Consider the following 19,273-nt stretch of genomic DNA (forward strand, 5'->3'; position numbering starts at 1 on the left):
CGCTAGCACCCATGCTCTACCAGCAGGAATTTAACCCACTATCTTAGCGACGCTAGTGTAACCGATGTGAAATGGCTATCTAGTTAGCGGTGGTGCGCGCTAACAGCTTTTCAAATCGGTGACGTCACTTGCTCGGAGACCTTGAAGTAGTGGTTCCCCTTGCTCTGCAAGGACCGCGGCTTTTGTGAAGCGATGGGTAACGATGTTTCGTGGGTGACTGTTGTTGATGTGTGCAGAGGGTCCCTGGTTCGCGCCCGTGTAGGGGCGAAGGGACGGACTAAAGTTATACTGTTAAACTAGCACCCGTGCTCTACCAGCAGGACTTGAACCCGCTATCTTAGCGACGCTAGCACCCGTGCTCTACCAGCAGGACTTGAACCCGCTATCTTAGCGACGCTAGCACCCGTGCTCTACCAGCAGGACTTGAACCCGCTATCTTAGCGACGCTAGCATCCGTGCTCTACCAGCAGGACTTGAACCCACTATCTTAGCGACGCTGAGCACCCGTGCTCTACCAGCAGGACTTGAACCCACTATCTTAGCGACGCTGAGCACCCGTGCTCTACCAACTGAGCTACAGAGGACCACAACTCTGTTCCGCTTGCTCATACTGATGGACTCAAACACGTTGTCTGACTAAAACCAACAGCCCAGTTTTCTGCTCCTAGTACAGGCTGCGCTGTTCAACCGTGTTTCTGACACCTAGCCTTGAACAGGACGTTTAAGGACGTGTTGTGTGTACTAGAGGTCGACCGATTAATCGGAATGGCCGATTAATTAGGGCCGATTTCAAGTTTTCCTTTATTTAACGAGGCAAGTCAGTTAAGAACACATTCTTATTTACAATGACGGCCTAGGAACGGTGGGTTAACTGCCTCGTTCAGGGGCAGAACGACAGATTTTTACCTTGTCAGCTCGGGGGATTCAATCTTGCAACCTTACGGTTAACTAGTCCAAAGCTCTAACCACCTGCTTCACGAGGAGCCCGCCTGTTACGCGAATGCAGTAAGAAGCCAAGGTAAGTTGCTAGCTAGTATTAAACTTATCTTATAAAAAAACAATCAATCAATCATAATCACTAGTTATAACTACACATGGTTGATGACATTACTAGTTTATCTAGCGTGTCCTGCGTTGCATATAATCGATGCGGTGCGCATTCGCGAAAAAGGACTGTCATTGCTCCAACGTGTACCTAACTATATACATCAATGCTTTTCTTAAAATCAATACACAGAAGTATATATTTTTAAACCTGCATATTTAGCGAAAAGAAATCCAGGTTAGCAGGCAATATTAACCAGGTGAAATTGTGTCACTTCTGTTCAAGGCTAGGAACATACTTTGAAATCTGACCGTTTATTTTCTCAAAAACACAAACACACCATAAAATAAATTTGCTACCAAACTGCTCATCATTCACATCAGATCAGACAAATAAAATGTTAATAAATTAATAATTATCACTAACAAAAAAGTTGTACCCCTACAGCTCCCTACCCGAAATCTTAATTTCTTATCTTGTTACTGTAATGCAACAGTTTGGACTGCCTGGCTTATTGCGAACTAATTTGCCAGAATTCTACGTAATTATGACATAACATTGAAGGTTGTGCAATGTAACAGGAATATTTAGACTTATGGATGCCACCCGTTAGATAAAATAAGGAACGGTTCCGTATTTCACTGAAAGAATAAACGTTTTGTTTTCGAGATTATAGTTTCCGGATTCGACCATATTAATGACCTAAGGCTCATATTTCTGTGTGTTATTATGTTATAACTAAGTCTATGATTTGATAAAGCTGTCTGACTGAGCGATGGTAGGCACCAGCAGGCTCGTAAGCATTCATTCAAACAGCACTTTTGTGCATTTTGCCAGCAGCTCTTCGCAATGCTTCAAGCATTGAGCTGTTTATGACTTCAAGCCTATCAACTCCCGAGATGAGGCTGGTGTAACCGATGTGAAATGGCTAGCTAGTTAGCGGGGTGCGCGCTAATAGCGTTTCAAACGTCACTCGCTCTGAGAATTGGAGTAGTTGTTCCCCTTGCTCTGCATGGGTAACGCTGCTTCGAGGGTGGCTGTTGTCGATGTGTTCCTGGTTCGAGCCCAGGTAGCGGCGAGGAGAGGGACGGAAGCTATACTGTTACACTGGCAATACTAAAGGGCCTATAAGAACATCCAATAGTAAAAGGTATATGAAATACAAATCGTATAGAGAGAAATAGTCCTATAATTCCTATAATAACCACAACCTAAAACTTCTTACCTGGGAATATTGAAGACTCATGTTAAAAGGAACCACCAGCTTTCATATGTTCTCATGTTCTGAGCAAGGAACTTAACCTGTCTAGGATGAGGGTGCCGCTAGCGGCACTCCCCCCCCACCCCCACTGAAAAGGCAGAGCCGCGAAATTCAAAAAAAATATTTTTTTTAAATATTTAACTTTCACACATTAAAGTCCAATACAGCTAATGAAAGACACAGATCTTGTGAATCCAGCCAACATGTCCGATTTTTAAAATGTTTTACAGGGAAGACACAATATGTAAAGATGTAAATCTATTAGCTAAAAACACATTAGCATAATCCACCATCTTTTATTTGTCCACCAACAACAGTAGCTATCACTAATTCGGCTAAACTAAGATATTTATAGCCCCTAACCAAGAAAAAAACTCATCAGATGACAGTCTGATAACATATTTATGGTATGGGATAGGTTTTGTTAGAAAAATGTGCATATTTCAGGTAGATGGCATAGGTTACAATTGCACCCACCGTCACAAATGGACTAGAATAACTACTTAGAGCAACGTGTTTACCTAATACTAATCATCAAACATTTCGTAAAAATACACAGCATACACTAATCGAAAGACACAGATCCTGTGAATACAGACAATATTTCAGATTTTCTAAGTGTCTTACAGCGAAAACACAATAAATCGTTATATTAGCATAGCACATGTGCAAACATTACCCCAGCATTAATTCTAGCCAAAGTGAGCGATAACGTAAACATCGCCAAAATATATTATTTTTTCACTAACCTTCTCAGAATTCTTCAGATGACACCCCTGTAACATCACATTACAACATGCATATACAGTTTGTTCGAAAATGTGCATATTTAGCCACCAAAATCATGGTTACACAATGACAAAAGTAGCCCAGCTGGTGAGAAAATGTTGGTGCGCCATATTAGACAGTGATCTACTCTTATACATAAATACTCATAAACGTGACTAAAAAATATAGGGTGGACAGCGATTGATAGACAATTTAATTCTTAATACAATCGCGGATTTACATTTTTTTAATTATCCTTACTTTTCAATACAGTTTGCGCCAAGCGAAGCTACGTCAAAAAACATGGCGTCCTAAGCCACTAACATTTTTCGACAGAAACACGATTTATCATAATAAAAATGTCCTACTTTGAGCTGTTCTTCCATCAGTATCTTGGGCAAAGGATCCTTTCTTGGGTCTAATCGTCTTTTGGTGGAAAGCTGTCCTCTTGCCATGTGGAAATGCCAAATGCGTTCGGGATGAACTGGAAGCGTGCCCAGCGATTCACATCGTTTCAGAAATAAATGTCCCAAAATCGCACTAAACGGATATAAATTGCTATAAAACGCTTTAAATTAACTACCTTATGATGTTTTTAACTCCTATAACGAGTCTTAACATGACCGGAGAAAGATTACTCCCAACACTAATGCTTGGAACAGGTGCGGGTCGGTGTCCTCCACGCGCATGACGCACCAAGAAAAGACTTGCTAGCTACAGGGTTTTTTAATTTATAGTGCCTGTGAACGCGCAATCGACCCCATTCAAATCGTCATCACGTAAAGGCATCCAGGGGAAGACGTAAGCAGTGTCCGTATACTCATAGCAATAACAGTGGCCTTTTAACTGACTCCAGATCAGGGGCCAACATTTCTGAAATCTGACTCCATGTCAGGGAAATTGCTGTAGAATGGGTTCTGTTCCACTTAGAGACAAAATTTCAACTCCTATAGAAACTATAGACTGTTTTCTATCCAATAATAATAATAATATGCATATTGTACGATCAAGAATTTTGTGGGAAGCCGTTTCAAAAATTACACGATTAGCATAAATAGTGACAACAGCGCCCCCAGCCTCAACAGGTTTTAAACGTTAGCTTTCTTACATGGCACATATTGCACTTTTACTTTCTTCTCCAACACTTTGTTTTTGCATTATTTAAACCAAATTGAACATGTTTCATTATTTATTTGAGGCTAAATTGATTTTATTGATGTATTATATTAAGTTAAAATAAGTGTTCATTCAGTATTGTTGTAATTGTCATTATTACAACCACAACAAAAAACAAAAAAATCGTCAGATTAATCGGTATCGTCTTTTTTTGGTCCTCCGATAATCGGTATCGGTATCGGCGTTGAAAAATCATAATCGGTCGACCTCTAGTGTGTACAGCTATGTCTGTTCTGATAGCTCTTGAGTTATGACACCTCATAAGGCTGTGTTTAGACAGGCAGCTCAACTCTGATCTTTGTTTTCACTAATTGGTATTTTGACTGATCAGATCAGCTCTGTAAAAGATCTGTTGTGAAAAGATCTGATGTGATTGGTCAAAAGACCAATTAGTGGGGAAATAAATATTATAATTGGTCTGTCTGCCTGTGTTAATGCAGCCATAGTGGTATGAGCCAGAGTCAAACACACAAATGGTTTAGAGAAGACATTTTAAGTATGGAGTAACAAGGTATCGCTTTGGGTCCTCAAATCTAGACCTCAAAGCCAGTTCCACTGCTTTACTTCCTTCTTCTCATTTAGGGGGGGGGGGGGGGGGGGGGGGGGGTCAGTATACTGGGTCACGTTATCATGGTGTGTCTGAATAAGCTTATATTGTAGTTAGTATCTATGTTATTACAGGGCTTAGGTCTGTTGGTGTATCAGGTCTGTTGGTGTACCGGGTCTGTACCAGGTCTGTTGGTGTATCAGGTCTGTTGGTGTACCAGGTCTGTTGGTGTATCAGGTCTGTTGGTGTACCAGGTCTGTACCAGGTCTGTTGGTGTATCAGGTCTGTTGGTGTACCAGGTCTGTTGGTGTATCAGGTCTGTTGGTGTACCAGGTCTGTTGGTGTACCAGGTCTGTTGGTGTACCAGGTCTGTTGGTGTACCAGGTCTGTTGGTGTATCAGGTCTGTATCAGGTCTGTTGGTGTATCAGGTCTGTATCAGGTCTGTTGGTGTATCAGGTCTGTATCAGGTCTGTTGGTGTATCAGGTCTGTATCAGGTCTGTTGGTGTATCAGGTCTGTATCAGGTCTGTTGGTGTATCAGGTCTGTATCAGGTCTGTTGGTGTATCAGGTCTGTTGGTGTATCAGGTCTGTTGGTGTATCAGGTCTGTATCAGGTCTGTTGGTGTATCAGGTCTGTTGGTGTATCAGGTCTGTTGGTGTATCAGGTCTGTATCAGGTCTGTTGGTGTACCAGGTCTGTTGGTGTATCAGGTCTGTTGGTGTATCAGGTCTGTACCAGGTCTGTTGGTGTACCAGGTCTGTTGGTGTATCAGGTCTGTTGGTGTATCAGGTCTGTACCAGGTCTGTTGGTGTACCAGGTCTGTACCAGGTCTGTTGGTGTACCAGGTCTGTTGGTGTATCAGGTCTGTTGGTGTATCAGGTCTGTTGGTGTACCAGGTCTGTATCAGGTCTGTTGGTGTATCAGGTCTGTATCAGGTCTGTTGGTGTATCAGGTCTGTATCAGGTCTGTTGGTGTATCAGGTCTGTATCAGGTCTGTTGGTGTATCAGGTCTGTATCAGGTCTGTTGGTGTATCAGGTCTGTATCAGGTCTGTTGGTGTATCAGGTCTGTTGGTGTATCAGGTCTGTACCAGGTCTGTTGGTGTATCAGGTCTGTATCAGGTCTGTTGGTGTACCAGGTCTGTTGGTGTATCAGGTCTGTATCAGGTCTGTTGGTGTATCAGGTCTGTATCAGGTCTGTTGGTGTACCAGGTCTGTATCAGGTCTGTTGGTGTATCAGGTCTGTATCAGGTCTGTTGGTGTACCAGGTCTGTTGGTGTATCAGGTCTGTATCAGGTCTGTTGGTGTACCAGGTCTGTTGGTGTATCAGGTCTGTATCAGGTCTGTTGGTGTATCAGGTCTGTTGGTGTATCAGGTCTGTATCAGGTCTGTTGGTGTATCAGGTCTGTATCAGGTCTGTTGGTGTATCAGGTCTGTATCAGGTCTGTTGGTGTACCAGGTCTGTTGGTGTATCAGGTCTGTATCAGGTCTGTTGGTGTATCAGGTCTGTTGGTTTATCAGGTCTGTTGGTGTATCAGGTCTGTTGGTGTACCAGGTCTGTTGGTGTATCAGGTCTGTTGGTGTATCAGGTCTGTATCAGGTCTGTTGGTGTACCAGGTCTGTTGGTGTACCAGGTCTGTTGGTGTATCAGGTCTGTTGGTGTATCAGGTCTGTATCAGGTCTGTTGGTGTACCAGGTCTGTTGGTGTACCAGGTCTGTTGGTGTACCAGGTCTGTTGGTGTATCAGGTCTGTTGGTGTATCAGGTCTGTTGGTGTACCAGGTCTGTTGGTGTATCAGGTCTGTGTAGGTAGGGAGGAAGTCAGTAGTCCTCGTCTACATACCTCTATCATCAGGTCTGTGTAGGTAGGGAGGAAGTCAGTAGTCCTCGTCTACATACCTCTATCATCAGGTCTGTGTAGGTAGGGAGGAAGTCAGTAGTCATTGTGTATGTACCTCTATCATCAGGTCTGTGTAGGTAGGGAGGAAGTCAGTAGTCATTGTGTATGTACCTCTATCATCAGGTCTGTGTAGGTAGGGAGGAAGTCAGTAGTCATTGTGTATGTACCTCTATCATCAGGTCTGTGTAGGTAGGGAGGAAGTCAGTAGTCATTGTGTATGTACCTCTATCATCAGGTCTGTGTAGGTAGGGAGGAAGTCAGTAGTCATTGTGTATGTACCTCTATCATCAGGTCTGTGTAGGTAGGGAGGAAGTCAGTAGTCATTGTGTATGTGGGTACAAGGTTTGCTGGGTGTCTAAACATGCATGAGTTAATGTGTTGCATGTCTATATTCCAGGAGATCTAGGTAAGCTGATACTGTTTACAGATTGCTGGTTTATTGAGTAAATTTCTACTTGCAATTACCGAGATATGTGGTTGTCTTGCTCTTGCCTACCTTGGTTGAATGTAAGTCCCTCTGGATAAGAGGGTCTGCCAGTTAAATGACCTAACTGTAATGGAACCTCTCCGCTCCCAGTGTGTACTGTATGTTTACCTAACTGCCTGGTCTCTGTCTCTCTGTCTCTCTGTCTCTCTCTCTCTCTCTCTCTCTCTCTCTCTCTCTCTCTCTCTCTCTCTCTGTCTCTGTCTCTGTCTCTGTCTCTGTCTCTCTGTCTCTGTCTCTCTGTCTCTCTCTCTCTTTCTCTCTCTCTCTGTCTCTCTCTCTCTCTCTCTCTCTCTCTCTCTCTCTCTGTCTCTCTCTCTCTCTCTCTCTCTCTCTCTCTGTCTCTCTCTCTCTCTCTCTCTCTCTCTCTCTCTCTCTCTGTCTCTCTCTCTGTGTGTGTCTCTCTCTCTCTCTCTGTCTCTTTCTCTGTCTCTCTCTCTCTCTCTCTCTCTCTCTCTCTCTCTCTCTGTCTCTCTCTCTGTCTCTGTCTCTGTCTCTCTGTCTCTCTCTCTCTTTCTCTCTCTCTCTCCCTCTCCGTCTCTCTCTCTCTCTCTCTCTCTCTCTGTCTCTCCTCCAGTCGATGCTGATGAGATTAAGCGTCTGGGAAAGAGGTTTAAGAAACTGGACCTAGATAACTCTGGATCTCTTAGCGTGGAGGAGTTCATGTCCCTGCCAGAACTCCAGCAGAACCCGCTGGTCCAGAGGGTCATCGACATCTTCGACACCGATGGAAACGGAGAAGTGGACTTCAAGGGTAAGCCAGAGCCAGAGTAGCCTGGTCCCAGATCTGTTTGTGCTTTTTCCTATTCCATATGGAACAGACTGGCACGCACCCAGGCTAGAGACAGAGTACTCCACACTTTAAATGCTAAAATGGCAGAATATTATTATATATTAATAATATGTATATAATAGGCTGGTTTGAGAGGTGAGCTAGCAATTGGAAGGTTGTGAATTCGAATCCTGGGTCTGACGGGGAAAATCTGGAGGGAAATGAGATACCAACTGTAGAGTTGCTGGTATCAAATCGTAGATGTCATTGCCTGCCGTTGTGCCCTTGAGCAAGGCACTTAACCCCCCACAACAACTCATCCACGGCGCCCGGTGTGGCAGTTCCCTGCTCCAACCTCTCCAACCTGTGAATGTACAGTGCATTTCCACATTTTGTTACGCTACAGCCTTATTCTAAAATGGATTAAATCGTTTTTTCCCCTCATCAATCTACACACAATACCCCATAATGACAAAGCAAAAACAAGTTTTGTTTTTTTAGAAATATTACATTTACATAAGTATTCAGACCCTTTACTCAGTACCTTGTTGAAGAACCTTTGGCAGTGATTTACAGCCTCAAGGTATGACGCTACAAGCTTGGCACACCTGTATTTGGGGAGTTTCTCCCATTCTTCTCTGCAGATCCTCTCAAGCTCTGTCAGGTTGGATGGGGAGCGTCGCTGCACAGTTATTTTCAGGTCTCTCCAGAGATGTTCGATCGGGTTCAAGTCCTGAGCACTCTGGAGCAGGTTTTCATCAAGGATCTCTCTGGTATTTGCTCTGTCCATCTTTCCTTCGATCCTGACTAGTCTCCCAGTCCCTGCCGCTGAAAAACATCCCCACAGGATGATGTTGCCACCACCATGCGTCACTGTAGGGATGGTGCCAGGTTTCCTCCAGACATGACGCTTGGCATTCAGGCCAAAGACTTCAATCTTGGTTTCATCAGACCAGAGAATCTTGTTTCTCATGGTTTGAGAGTCTTTAGATGCCTGGAAAACTGGAAAACTGGAAAACTGGAAAACTCAAAGCGGGCTGTTGTGCCTTTTACTGAGGAGTGGCTTCCGTCTGGTCACACCATAAAGAATGAATTGGTGGAGTGCTGTGGAGATGGTTGTCCTTCTGGAAGGTTCTCCCATCTCTACAGAGGAACTCTGGAGCTCTGTCAGAGTGACTATCGGGTTCTTGGTCACCTCCCTGACCAAGGCCCTTCTCCCCCGATTACTCAGTTTGGCCGGGCGGCTAGCTCTAGGAAGAGTCTTGGTGGTTCCAAACGTCTTCCATTTAAGAACGATGGAGGCCACTGTGTTCTTGGGGACCTTCAATGCTGCAGACATTTTTTAGTAACCTTCCCCAGATCTGTGCCTTGACACAATCCTGTCTTAGAGCTCTACTGACAATTCATTCGACCTCAAGGCTTGGTTTTTGCTCTGACATGCTCTGTCAACTGTGGGACCTCATATAGACAGGTGTGTGCCTTTCCAAATCATATCCTATCAATTTAATTTACCACAGGTGGACTCCAATCAAGTTGTAGAAACATCTCAAGGACTATCAATGGAAACAGGATGCACCTGAGATCAATTTCGAGTCTAATAGCAAAGTGTCTGAATAGTTATGTAAATAAATTATTATTATTTATTTTTTTCTTTGTGATCCGAACACCTCAAGATTCGTCTGTCCATAGCACTTTTTTCCAATCTTTCTCTGTCCAGTGTCTGTGTTTTTTGTCTATCTTAATCTTTTCTTTTTATTGGCCAGTCTGAGACATGGCTTTGCAACTCTGTCTAGAAGGCCAGCATCTCCGCCTAGAAGGCCAGCATTCACTGTTGACGTTGAGACTGGTGTTTTGCGGGTACTATTTAATGAAGCTGCCAGTTGAGGACTTGTGAGGTATCTGTTTCTCAATCTAGACACTATAATGTACTTGTCCTCTTGCTCAGTTGTGCCCCGGGGCCTCCCACTCCTCTTTCTATTCTGGTTAGAGCCAGTTTGCGCTGTTCTGTGAAGGAAGTAGTACAAAGCGTTGTATGAGATCTTCAGTTTCTTGGCAATTTCTCGCATGGAATAGCCATCATTTCTCAGAACAAGAATAGAGTTTCAGAAGAAAATTCTTTGTTTCTGGCCATTTTGAGCTTAATCGAACCCACAAATGCTGATTCTCCAAATACTCAACTAATCTAAAGAAGGCCAGTTTTATTGCTTCTTTAATCAGTTAATCAATTAGCCTTTTAAAATTATAAACTTGGATTAGCTAACACACCGTGCAATTGGAACACACAAATCAGCTGGGCTAGACAATCTGGACCCTCTCTTCCTAAAATTATCCTCCGCCATTGTTGCTACCTCTATTACTAGTCTGTTCAACCACTCTTTCGTATCGTCTGAGATTCCTAAAGATTGGAAGGCGGCCGCAGTCATTCCCCTCTTCAAAGGGGGAGACACTCTAGACCCAAACTGTTACAGACCTATATCCATCCTTCCCTGTCTTTCTAAAAATCCAAGTGAACAAACAGATCACCATCCATTTCGAATCCCACCGTAGTTTCTCCGCTATGCAATCTGGTTTCTGAGCTGGTCACGGGTGCACCTCAGCCACGCTCAAGGTCCTAAACGATATCATAACCGCCATCGATAAAAGACAGTACTGTGCAACCGTCTTCATCGACCTGCCCAAGGCTTTCGACTCTGTCAATCACCTCTATGCAGACGACACCATTCTGTATACATCTGGCCCTTCTTTGGACACTGTGTTAACAAACCTCCAAACGAGCTTCAACGCCATACAACACTCCTTCCATGGCCTCCAGCTGCTCTTTAACAGTCACAACTAGATCACCTGAACACAAAGACAGTCACAACTAGATCACCTGAACACAAAGACAGTCACAACTAGATCACCTGAACACAAAGACAGTCACAACTAGATCACCTGAAAACAAGACAGTCACAACTAGATCACCTGAACACAGGACAGTCACAACTAGATCACCTGAAAACAAGACAGTCACAACTAGATCACCTGAACACAGGACAGTCACAACTAGATCACCTGAACACAGGACAGTCACAACTAGATCACCTAAACACAGGACAGTCACAACTAGATCACCTAAACACAGGACAGTCACAACTAGATCACCTAAACACAGGACAGTCACAACTAGATCACCTAAACACAGGACAGTCACAACTAGATCACCTGAACACAGGACAGTCACAACTAGATCACCTAAACACAGGACAGTCACAACTAGATCACCTGAACACAGGACAGTCACAACTAGATCACCTGAACACAGGACAGTCACAACTAGATCACCTAAACACAGGACAGTCACAACTAGATCACCTGAACACAGGACAGTCACAACTAGATCACCTGAACACAGGACAGTCACAACTAGATCACCTTAGGCCCAGATTCAATCCGGACCACTGAAGATCCACGTTATATAGCGTTGATTGATGTTTAAAGGTAATTTGCGATTGATCCGACACATGCTGCGTTCTAAAAGATGCACAGCCCGAAAAGGTGCGATGGGATTGAACTTAGCCCCAAGTAGTAGTCTGCTGTGGTGTTTACAAAGAGAGATGTTCATTAGACTTATGCATGCATAAAGTACTGCATTTGCATGTGATCACTCCCATAGTCCATTTAAAAAGTCGAGCATAGGCTGCATACAAGCAGTCATATAAAGTCTGACTCTAAACCATCTCTACCCCCCCATCAGAATTCATCGAGGGAGTCTCACAGTTCAGTGTCAAGGGGGACAAGGAGTCAAAGCTTCGGTGTAAGTAGACAAATCTACTTCCTCTCCATCTCCACTACTTCCTCTCCATCTCCACTACTTCCTCTCCATCTACACTACTTCCTCTCCATCTACACTACTTCCTCTCCATCTACACTACTTCCTCTCCATCTACACTACTTCCTCTCCATCTACACTACTTCCTCTCCATCTACACACCGTTTCACCATACAAAGTTAAAACGATGTGTACTACAAAGACAAAACCAAAGAGCTATGTGGTTGTTTATTCTGTATTTACACACGTTCCTGCTTCCGTCCCCTCCTCCAGTCGCCACAGTAGAAACAGAATGCCTGATGGCATTAATGATGACGCATTCTCCAAAACACCAAACCAAAACTCTGTGTTCAAACCATTGTTGTCTATTTACACACACATTCCTGCATTCTCCCCCCTCCACCTCTTTCTCCCTCCGCCACCCCCTCTCCCTCCCTGACCCCTTTCCCTCTACCCCTCTCCCACCCCCTCTCCCTCCCTGACCCCTTTCCCTCTACCCCTCTCCCACTCCCTTCACCCTCCCTGACCCCTTTCCCTCTACTCTCTCCCACCCCCTCTCCCTCCCTGACCCCTTTCCCTCTACCCCTCTCCCACTCCCTTCACCCTCCCTGACCCCTTTCCCTCTACCCCTCTCCCACCCCCTCTCCCTCCCTGACCCCTTTCCCTCTACCCCTCTCCCACTCCCTTCACCCTCCCTGACCCCTTTCCCTCTACCCCTCTCCCACCCCCTTCGCCCTCCCTGACCCCTTTCCCTCTACCCCTCTCCCACCCCCTCTCCCTCCCTGACCCCTTTCCCTCTACCCCTCTCCCACCCCCTTCGCCCTCCCTGACCCCTTTCCCTCTACCCCTCTCCCACCCCCTCTCCCTCCCTGACCCCTTTCCCTCTACCCCTCTCCCACCCCCTCTCCCTCCCTGACCCCTTTCCCTCTACCCCTCTCCCACCCCCTCTCCCTCCATGACCCTGATCCCTCTACTCCCTCCCTCTCCACTCCTCCCTCTCCACCCCTGTCTCTCCCTCTACACCCCTCCCTCTCCACCCCTGTCTCTCCCTCTCCACCCATCCCTCTCCACCCCTCCCCCTCCCTCTCCATCCCTCCCTCTCCATCTCTCCCTCCCTCTCCACCCCTCCCTCTCCACCCCTCTCCCTCCCTCTCCACCCCTCCCCCTCCCCCCTCCACCCCTCTCTCTCCACCCCTCTCCCTCCCTTTCCACCCCTCCCTCTCCACCCCTGTCTCTCCCTCTCCACCCCTCCCTCTCCACCCCTCCCCCTCCCTCTCCATCCCTCCCTCTCCATCTCTCCCTCCCTCTCCACCCCTCCCTCTCCACCCCTCTCCCTCCCTTTCCACCCCTCCCTCTCCACCCCTGTCTCTCCCTCTCCACCCCTCCCTCTCCACCCCTCCCCCTCCCTCTCCATCCCTCCCTCTCCATCTCTCCCTCCCTCTCCACCCCTCCCTCCCTACCCATTCCTCCCTTTCCATCTCTCCCTCCCTCTCCACCCCTCCCTCTCCACCCCTCTCCCTCCCTTTCCACCCCTCCCTCTCCACCCCTGTCTCTCTCTCTCCACCCCTCCATCTCCACCCCTCTCCCTCCCTCTCCCTCCCTCTCCCTCCCTCTCCACCCCTCCCTCTCCACCCCTCTCCACCCCTCCCTCTACCTCCCCATCTCCTCCCCTCCAGTCGCCTTCCGGATCTACGACATGGACAAGGATGGCTACATCTCCAACGGGGAGCTCTTCCAGGTGCTGAAGATGATGGTTGGAAACAACCTGAAGGACACTCAGCTCCAGCAGATCGTGGACAAGACCATCATCAACGCAGACAAGGACGGAGACGGCAGGATATCCTTCGAAGAGTTCTGCTTAGTAAGTCTGAGGTCTTAATGTCCGGGGGAACTGTGTCGGGGCGGTTAAAGAAAATCTCTTGACATTTTTCCAAAGTTCCCTGGTTGGAGGATACCTGGTGTCTGGAAGGAACATGCAGGGATAGAGCACGAGGAAATGTTCCAGAACTGTGCAACCCTATTTGGGGGCGGGGTTGTAACTCAAGTTCTGGAGGGTTGCTATGGTTGCACCTTAGAGATTGCTGCCCCAATGTATATAGAGACATTGGACACTGGTCACTTCAATGTTTACATACTATTTTACCCACTTCATTTGTAAATACTGTATTCTAGTCATGGATCATCCTTTTTTACAGTGCATTCTGAAAGTATTTCCCGATCCCTTAACTTTTTTCCACATTTTTGTTACGTTACAGCCTTATTCTAAAATGGATTAAATAAATAAAATCCTCTGCAATCTACACACAATACCCCATAATGGCAAAATTTATGAGACTATGAGACTCGAAATTGAGCTCAGGTTCATCCTGTTTCCATTGATCATCCTTGAGATGTTTCTACAACTTGATTGGAGTCCACCTGTGGTAAATTCAATTGATTGGACATGATTTGGAAAGGCACACACCTGTCTATATAAGGTCCCACAGTTGACAGTGCATGTCAGAGCAAAAACCAAGCCTTGAGGTCGAAGAAATGGTCCGTAGAGCTCCGAGACAGGATTGTGTCAAGGAACAGATCTGGGGAAGGTTACCAAAAAATGTCTGCAGCATTGAAGGTCCCCAAGAACACAGTGGACTCCATTTTTCTTAAATGGAAGAAGTTTGGAACCACCAAGACTCTTCCTAGAGCTGGCCACCTGGCCAAACTGAGCAATCAGGGGAGAAGGGCCTTGGTCAGGGAGGTGACCAGGAACCTGATGGTCACTCTGACAGAGCTCCAGAGTTCTTCTGTGGAGATGGGAGAACCTTCCAGAAGGACAACCGTCTCTGCAGAACTCCACCAATCAGACCTTAATGGTAGAGTGACCAGAAAGAATGATGCCACTCCTCAGTAAAATGCACATGACAGCCCGCTTGGAGTTTGCCAAAAGGCATCTAAAGACTCTCAGACCATGAGAAACAAGATTCTCTTGTCTGATGAAACCAAGATTGAACTCTTTGGCCTGAATGCCAAGCGTCATGTCTGGAGGAAACCTGGCACCATCCCTACGGTGAAGCAAGGTGGTGGCAGCATCATCCTGTGGGGATGTTTTTCAGCAGCAGGGACTGGGAGACTAGTCAGGATCGAGGCAAAGATGAACAGGGAAAAGTACAGCGACATCCTTGATCAAAACCTGCTCCAGAGCGCGCAGAAGCTCAGACTGGGGCGAAGGTTCACCTTCCAGCAGGACAACGACCCTAAGCACACAGCCAGGACAATGCAGGAGTGGCTTCAGGACAAGTCTCTGAATGTCCTTGAGTGTCTGAGCCGGAGCCCAGACTTGAACCCGATCGAACATCTCTGGAGAGACCTGAAAATGGCTATGCAGCAACACGCCCCATCCAACCTGACAGAGCTTTAGAGGATCTGCAGAGAAGAATGGGAGAAACTCCCCAAATACAGGTGTGCCGAGCTTGTAGCGTCATACCCAAGAAGACTCGAGGCTGTAATCACTGCCAAAGGTGCTTCAACAAAGTCCTGATTAAAGGGTCTGAATCCTTATGTAATTGTGATATTTTTTCTAAATGAGCAAACATTTGTAAAAACCTGTTTTTGCTTTGTCATTATGGGGTATTGTGTGTCGATTGACGAGGGGGAAAAAACGTATTTAGTGTAACATTAGAAATGCTATGTATAGAGATGACATGACTCGAGCCAGTTTCTATCTGAAAGTTCTGTATTCTGTTTCACTCTCCTGAATGAGCCATATTTGGCACGTTTCTCTAAAGCCTTCAACTAAAATGCTCTGTCCTTGTGTGAGTATTATTTTTGGTTTGAGCTGGTTGGACCATGGTTATAATTGGTTTGAGCTGGTTGGACCATGGTTATAATTGGTTTGAGCTGGTTGGACCATGGTTATAATTGGTTTGAGCTGGTTGGACCATGGTTATAATTGGTTTGAGCTGGTTGGACCATGGTTATAATTGGTTTGAGCTGGTTGGACCACGGTTATAATTGGTTTGTGCTGGTTGGACCAGAGTTATAATTGGTTTGAGCTGGTTGGACCACGGTTATAATTGGTTTGAGCTGGTTGGACCATGGTTATAATTGGTTTGAGCTGGTTGGACCACGGTTATAATTGGTTTGAGCTGGTTGGACCATGGTTATAATTGGTTTGAGCTGGTTGGACCATGGTTATAATTGGTTTGAGCTGGTTGGACCACGGTTATAATTGGTTTGAGCTGGTTGGACCATGGCTATAATTGGTTTGAGCTGGTTGGACCATGGCTATAATTGGTTTGAGCTGGTTGGACCACGGTTATGATTGGTTTGAGCTGGTTGGACCACGGTTATAATTGGTTTGAGCTGGTTGGACCATGGTTATAATTGGTTTGAGCTGGTTGGACCATGGCTATAATTGGTTTGAGCTGGTTGGACCATGGCTATAATTGGTTTGAGCTGGTTGGACCACGGTTATAATTGGTTAGAGCTGGTTGGACCACGGTTATAATTGGTTTGAGCTGGTTGGACCATGGTTATGATTGGTTAGAGCTGGTTGGACCACGGTTATAATTGGTTTGAGCTGGTTGGACCACGGTTATAATTGGTTTGAGCTGGTTGGACCATGGCTATAATTGGTTTGAGCTGGTTTGAGCTGGTTGGGCCATGGTTATGATTGGTTTGAGCTGGTTTGAGCTGGTTGGACCATGGCTATAATTGGTTTGAGCTGGTTGGACCATGGTTATAATTGGTTTGAGCTGGTTGGACCATGGCTATAATTGGTTTGAGCTGGTTGGACCACGGTTATGATTGGTTTGAGCTGGAGCAGGTTGTTGTGGAGGGATTGTGTGACTTCATTTGAAGAGACTCATTCATAAAAATAGCTGAGAGTGCAGGACAGTATTAAAGAACAAGACAAGGGGTTAACAGCATACAGTAGTTATACTAGTATTAACAGTAAACAGTAGTTATACTAGTATTAAGGGGTTAACAGCATACAGTAGTTATACTAGTATTAACAGTAAACAGTAGTTATACTAGTATTAAGGGGTTAACAGCATACAGTAGATATTCAGTAGTGAGTTGTCTCTCTTAGGTAGAACCATGTTGCATGATTTTGAAGTTCACAAATGTAGCCAACAGCATTAAGAATCAATCTGTTCCAACCTGCTTTTGGAATTAGAATTGGAATTGGAATTCGAACTAGAATTGGAACTAGAATTGGAACTAGAATTAGAATTAGAATTCGAACTAGAATTGGAATTAGAACTAGAATAATAATTCTAACTCAATACTTGTGTTCCTCCTCTTTTCTCCTAGGTGGTGGGTGGCCTTGACATACACAAAAAGATGGTGGTGGACGTGTGAGCCCGTCCCTCCGCTCCTCTCCCCCCCCTCGCTTTCTTCTCCGTCTGTCTCTGAAGATCTGCTCAAGACATCTGACAAATGCTCTCTGTGTATTTCAATGGAAGTATTCTCTCTCTCCTTGAAGCACTTTTTTTCTTAAGAAACCACGGGCCTCGTGAAGCCAACTTTTAAGTGTTATTGAACTCCGATCCTCTCAATAACCCGAAGAAAGACAGATATTCTTGTTTGTAAAGAGCATCACAGTTCAATGGAGGAGGGAGGGCAGAAAGGTTTGCTTGTTTATATTTAGTTAACTTTTTTCTTTTTTCTTTTTTTCTATTTATTTTCGTTACGGTCTCTTTTTTTTTTTTTTTTAATACACATGTATATCTATAATGGCTCTCTCGTGGTTAAATGTGTCGTTATCTGAGGTGTTACATTAAATAAAATACTTTGATATCAGTTCCAATTGAAAAAAGTAGGATGTGAAGTGCCAACCAGGACATATCCAGAAACAAGATGATATTGTTATTATGAACTGTCCACCGTCGCTGTCAGTGATGGATGACCAGCGTGTAACACGTCAAGCGCTCCGCTACAGCATCACACGATGGTTAGATGCACATTTTTATTTTCACAAATAAACAGCCATTTCTTGTGTTCCATTTCCATCCTCTTGAGCAAGTTGTGATGAAACATACAACATAATGTTAATGTAACATGAGTGATAGAGTGTTTTATTTATAGTTACTTATATTGTTGGAAATTATTATTCTGTTTCTTGTCAGACTTTCTGGGGGGGGGGGGGGGGGGGGGAACAAAATGTCAAGTAGAGATAGATGCCAAGAAAGTGGATTTGACTTTGATTACAAGTTTTTAAGTTGAACAGTCTGTATCGGTCCACATAACAGTCCCCCAATGCAAAGTAACAGGTAGCCTGGCAGTTAGAGGTTAGACAGCAACCAGGGGGGTTGCCCGTTATGAATTCGCGAGGTCTGATGGGGGAAAATCGGATGGGAAGTGAGCAGGCAACGAGATGGTTGTTGGTGTCAAATCCTAGATGCCATTGCCTGCCGTTGTGACCTTGAGCAAGGCACTTAACCCCGTTCAACAACTGCTCCACGGGCCCTGCTCCAACCTGTGTGTGTGTCTTTCGTTTTTTGGGGGGAATAGTCACGTTTCAGTTGCACCTTGAATAAAGTGGCCTAGAGCGCATCACTCAAATTGAAGAATCTCTCTTCAAATCACGGAGCGCATCTATGTATATCTATTGTATTACATTTTGAACTGAAGTTTGGAGAAATATCCTGACCCTATGACATCGAGATGAACAATTCTCGACATAGATTGTAAATGTCAGTGTGTTATTGAGACATCATGTAAGAGATAATCAACAAGAGGCTATACGTTCTATGGAAAATAATGCGCCTTCCACGACGCGCTAGCTGAGTGAATGAGTCATTATTTCCCGGAGAACCTGAGTTGAGTATCGCTTTTATACCACGGCTATAATTGAACACATTTGCCGCTAGAAATGTGTTCATTTGCAAAGTAACTAGAAAGTTGCCATGGTAACCAAACAAACAGACTTGCTATAATTAACATCTAATTCAACAATGCCGTTTTCAATTAGACTTTTGTTTTCAAAAACAGCTTAAACATAGAACATGTACGAATGAACTATAGCCATTGAATTCTACCGTGCTGATATACTGTGTGTTATAGGGGAAATAATGCACGCTCTAGAATGCCCTTCAATGCCCTGTAGGACGCATTGTTAGTTTTGTAACCAATATACATTGAGTGTACAAAACATTAAGAACACCTTCCTAATATTGAGTTGCACCCCCTTTAGCCCTCAGCACAGCCTCAATTCGTTGGGGAATGGACTCTCCAAGGTGTCGAAAAGCGTTCCACAGGGATGCTGGTCCATGTTGACTCCAATACTTGCAACAGTTGTGTCAAGTTGGCTGGATGTCGTTTTGGCTGGTGGACCATTCTTGATACACACGGGAAACTGTTGAGCATGGAAAATACCCAGCAGCGTTGCAGTTCTTGGTACAAACTGGTGCGTCTGGCACCTACTAACAAACCCCGTTCCATGACAGTTAAATATGTTGTCTTGCCCATTCACCATCTGAATGGCACACATACACAATCCATGTCTCAATTGTGTCGAGGCTTAAA

At 45.1% G+C, this 19,273-nt stretch overlaps 1 protein-coding gene across 1 annotated transcript in view; it reads left to right on the top strand.

The window, feature by feature from the left end:
• Nucleotides 1–17,888, top strand: part of LOC129828572 (calcineurin subunit B type 1-like) — a 44,131-nt gene extending 26,243 nt beyond the window's left edge. The window contains exons 3-6 of the mRNA XM_055889618.1: nt 7,756–7,932; nt 11,687–11,746; nt 13,438–13,622; nt 17,060–17,888. Coding sequence (XP_055745593.1) covers nt 7,756–7,932; nt 11,687–11,746; nt 13,438–13,622; nt 17,060–17,107 — 470 coding nt within the window. The 3' untranslated portion in view covers nt 17,108–17,888. The remainder of the gene's footprint in view (nt 1–7,755; nt 7,933–11,686; nt 11,747–13,437; nt 13,623–17,059) is intronic.
• Nucleotides 17,889–19,273: the final 1,385 nt, after the last annotated feature.

Source organism: Salvelinus fontinalis, chromosome 30 (assembly GCF_029448725.1).
Source record: "Salvelinus fontinalis isolate EN_2023a chromosome 30, ASM2944872v1, whole genome shotgun sequence".
Taxonomy (NCBI): Eukaryota; Metazoa; Chordata; class Actinopteri; order Salmoniformes; family Salmonidae; genus Salvelinus; species Salvelinus fontinalis.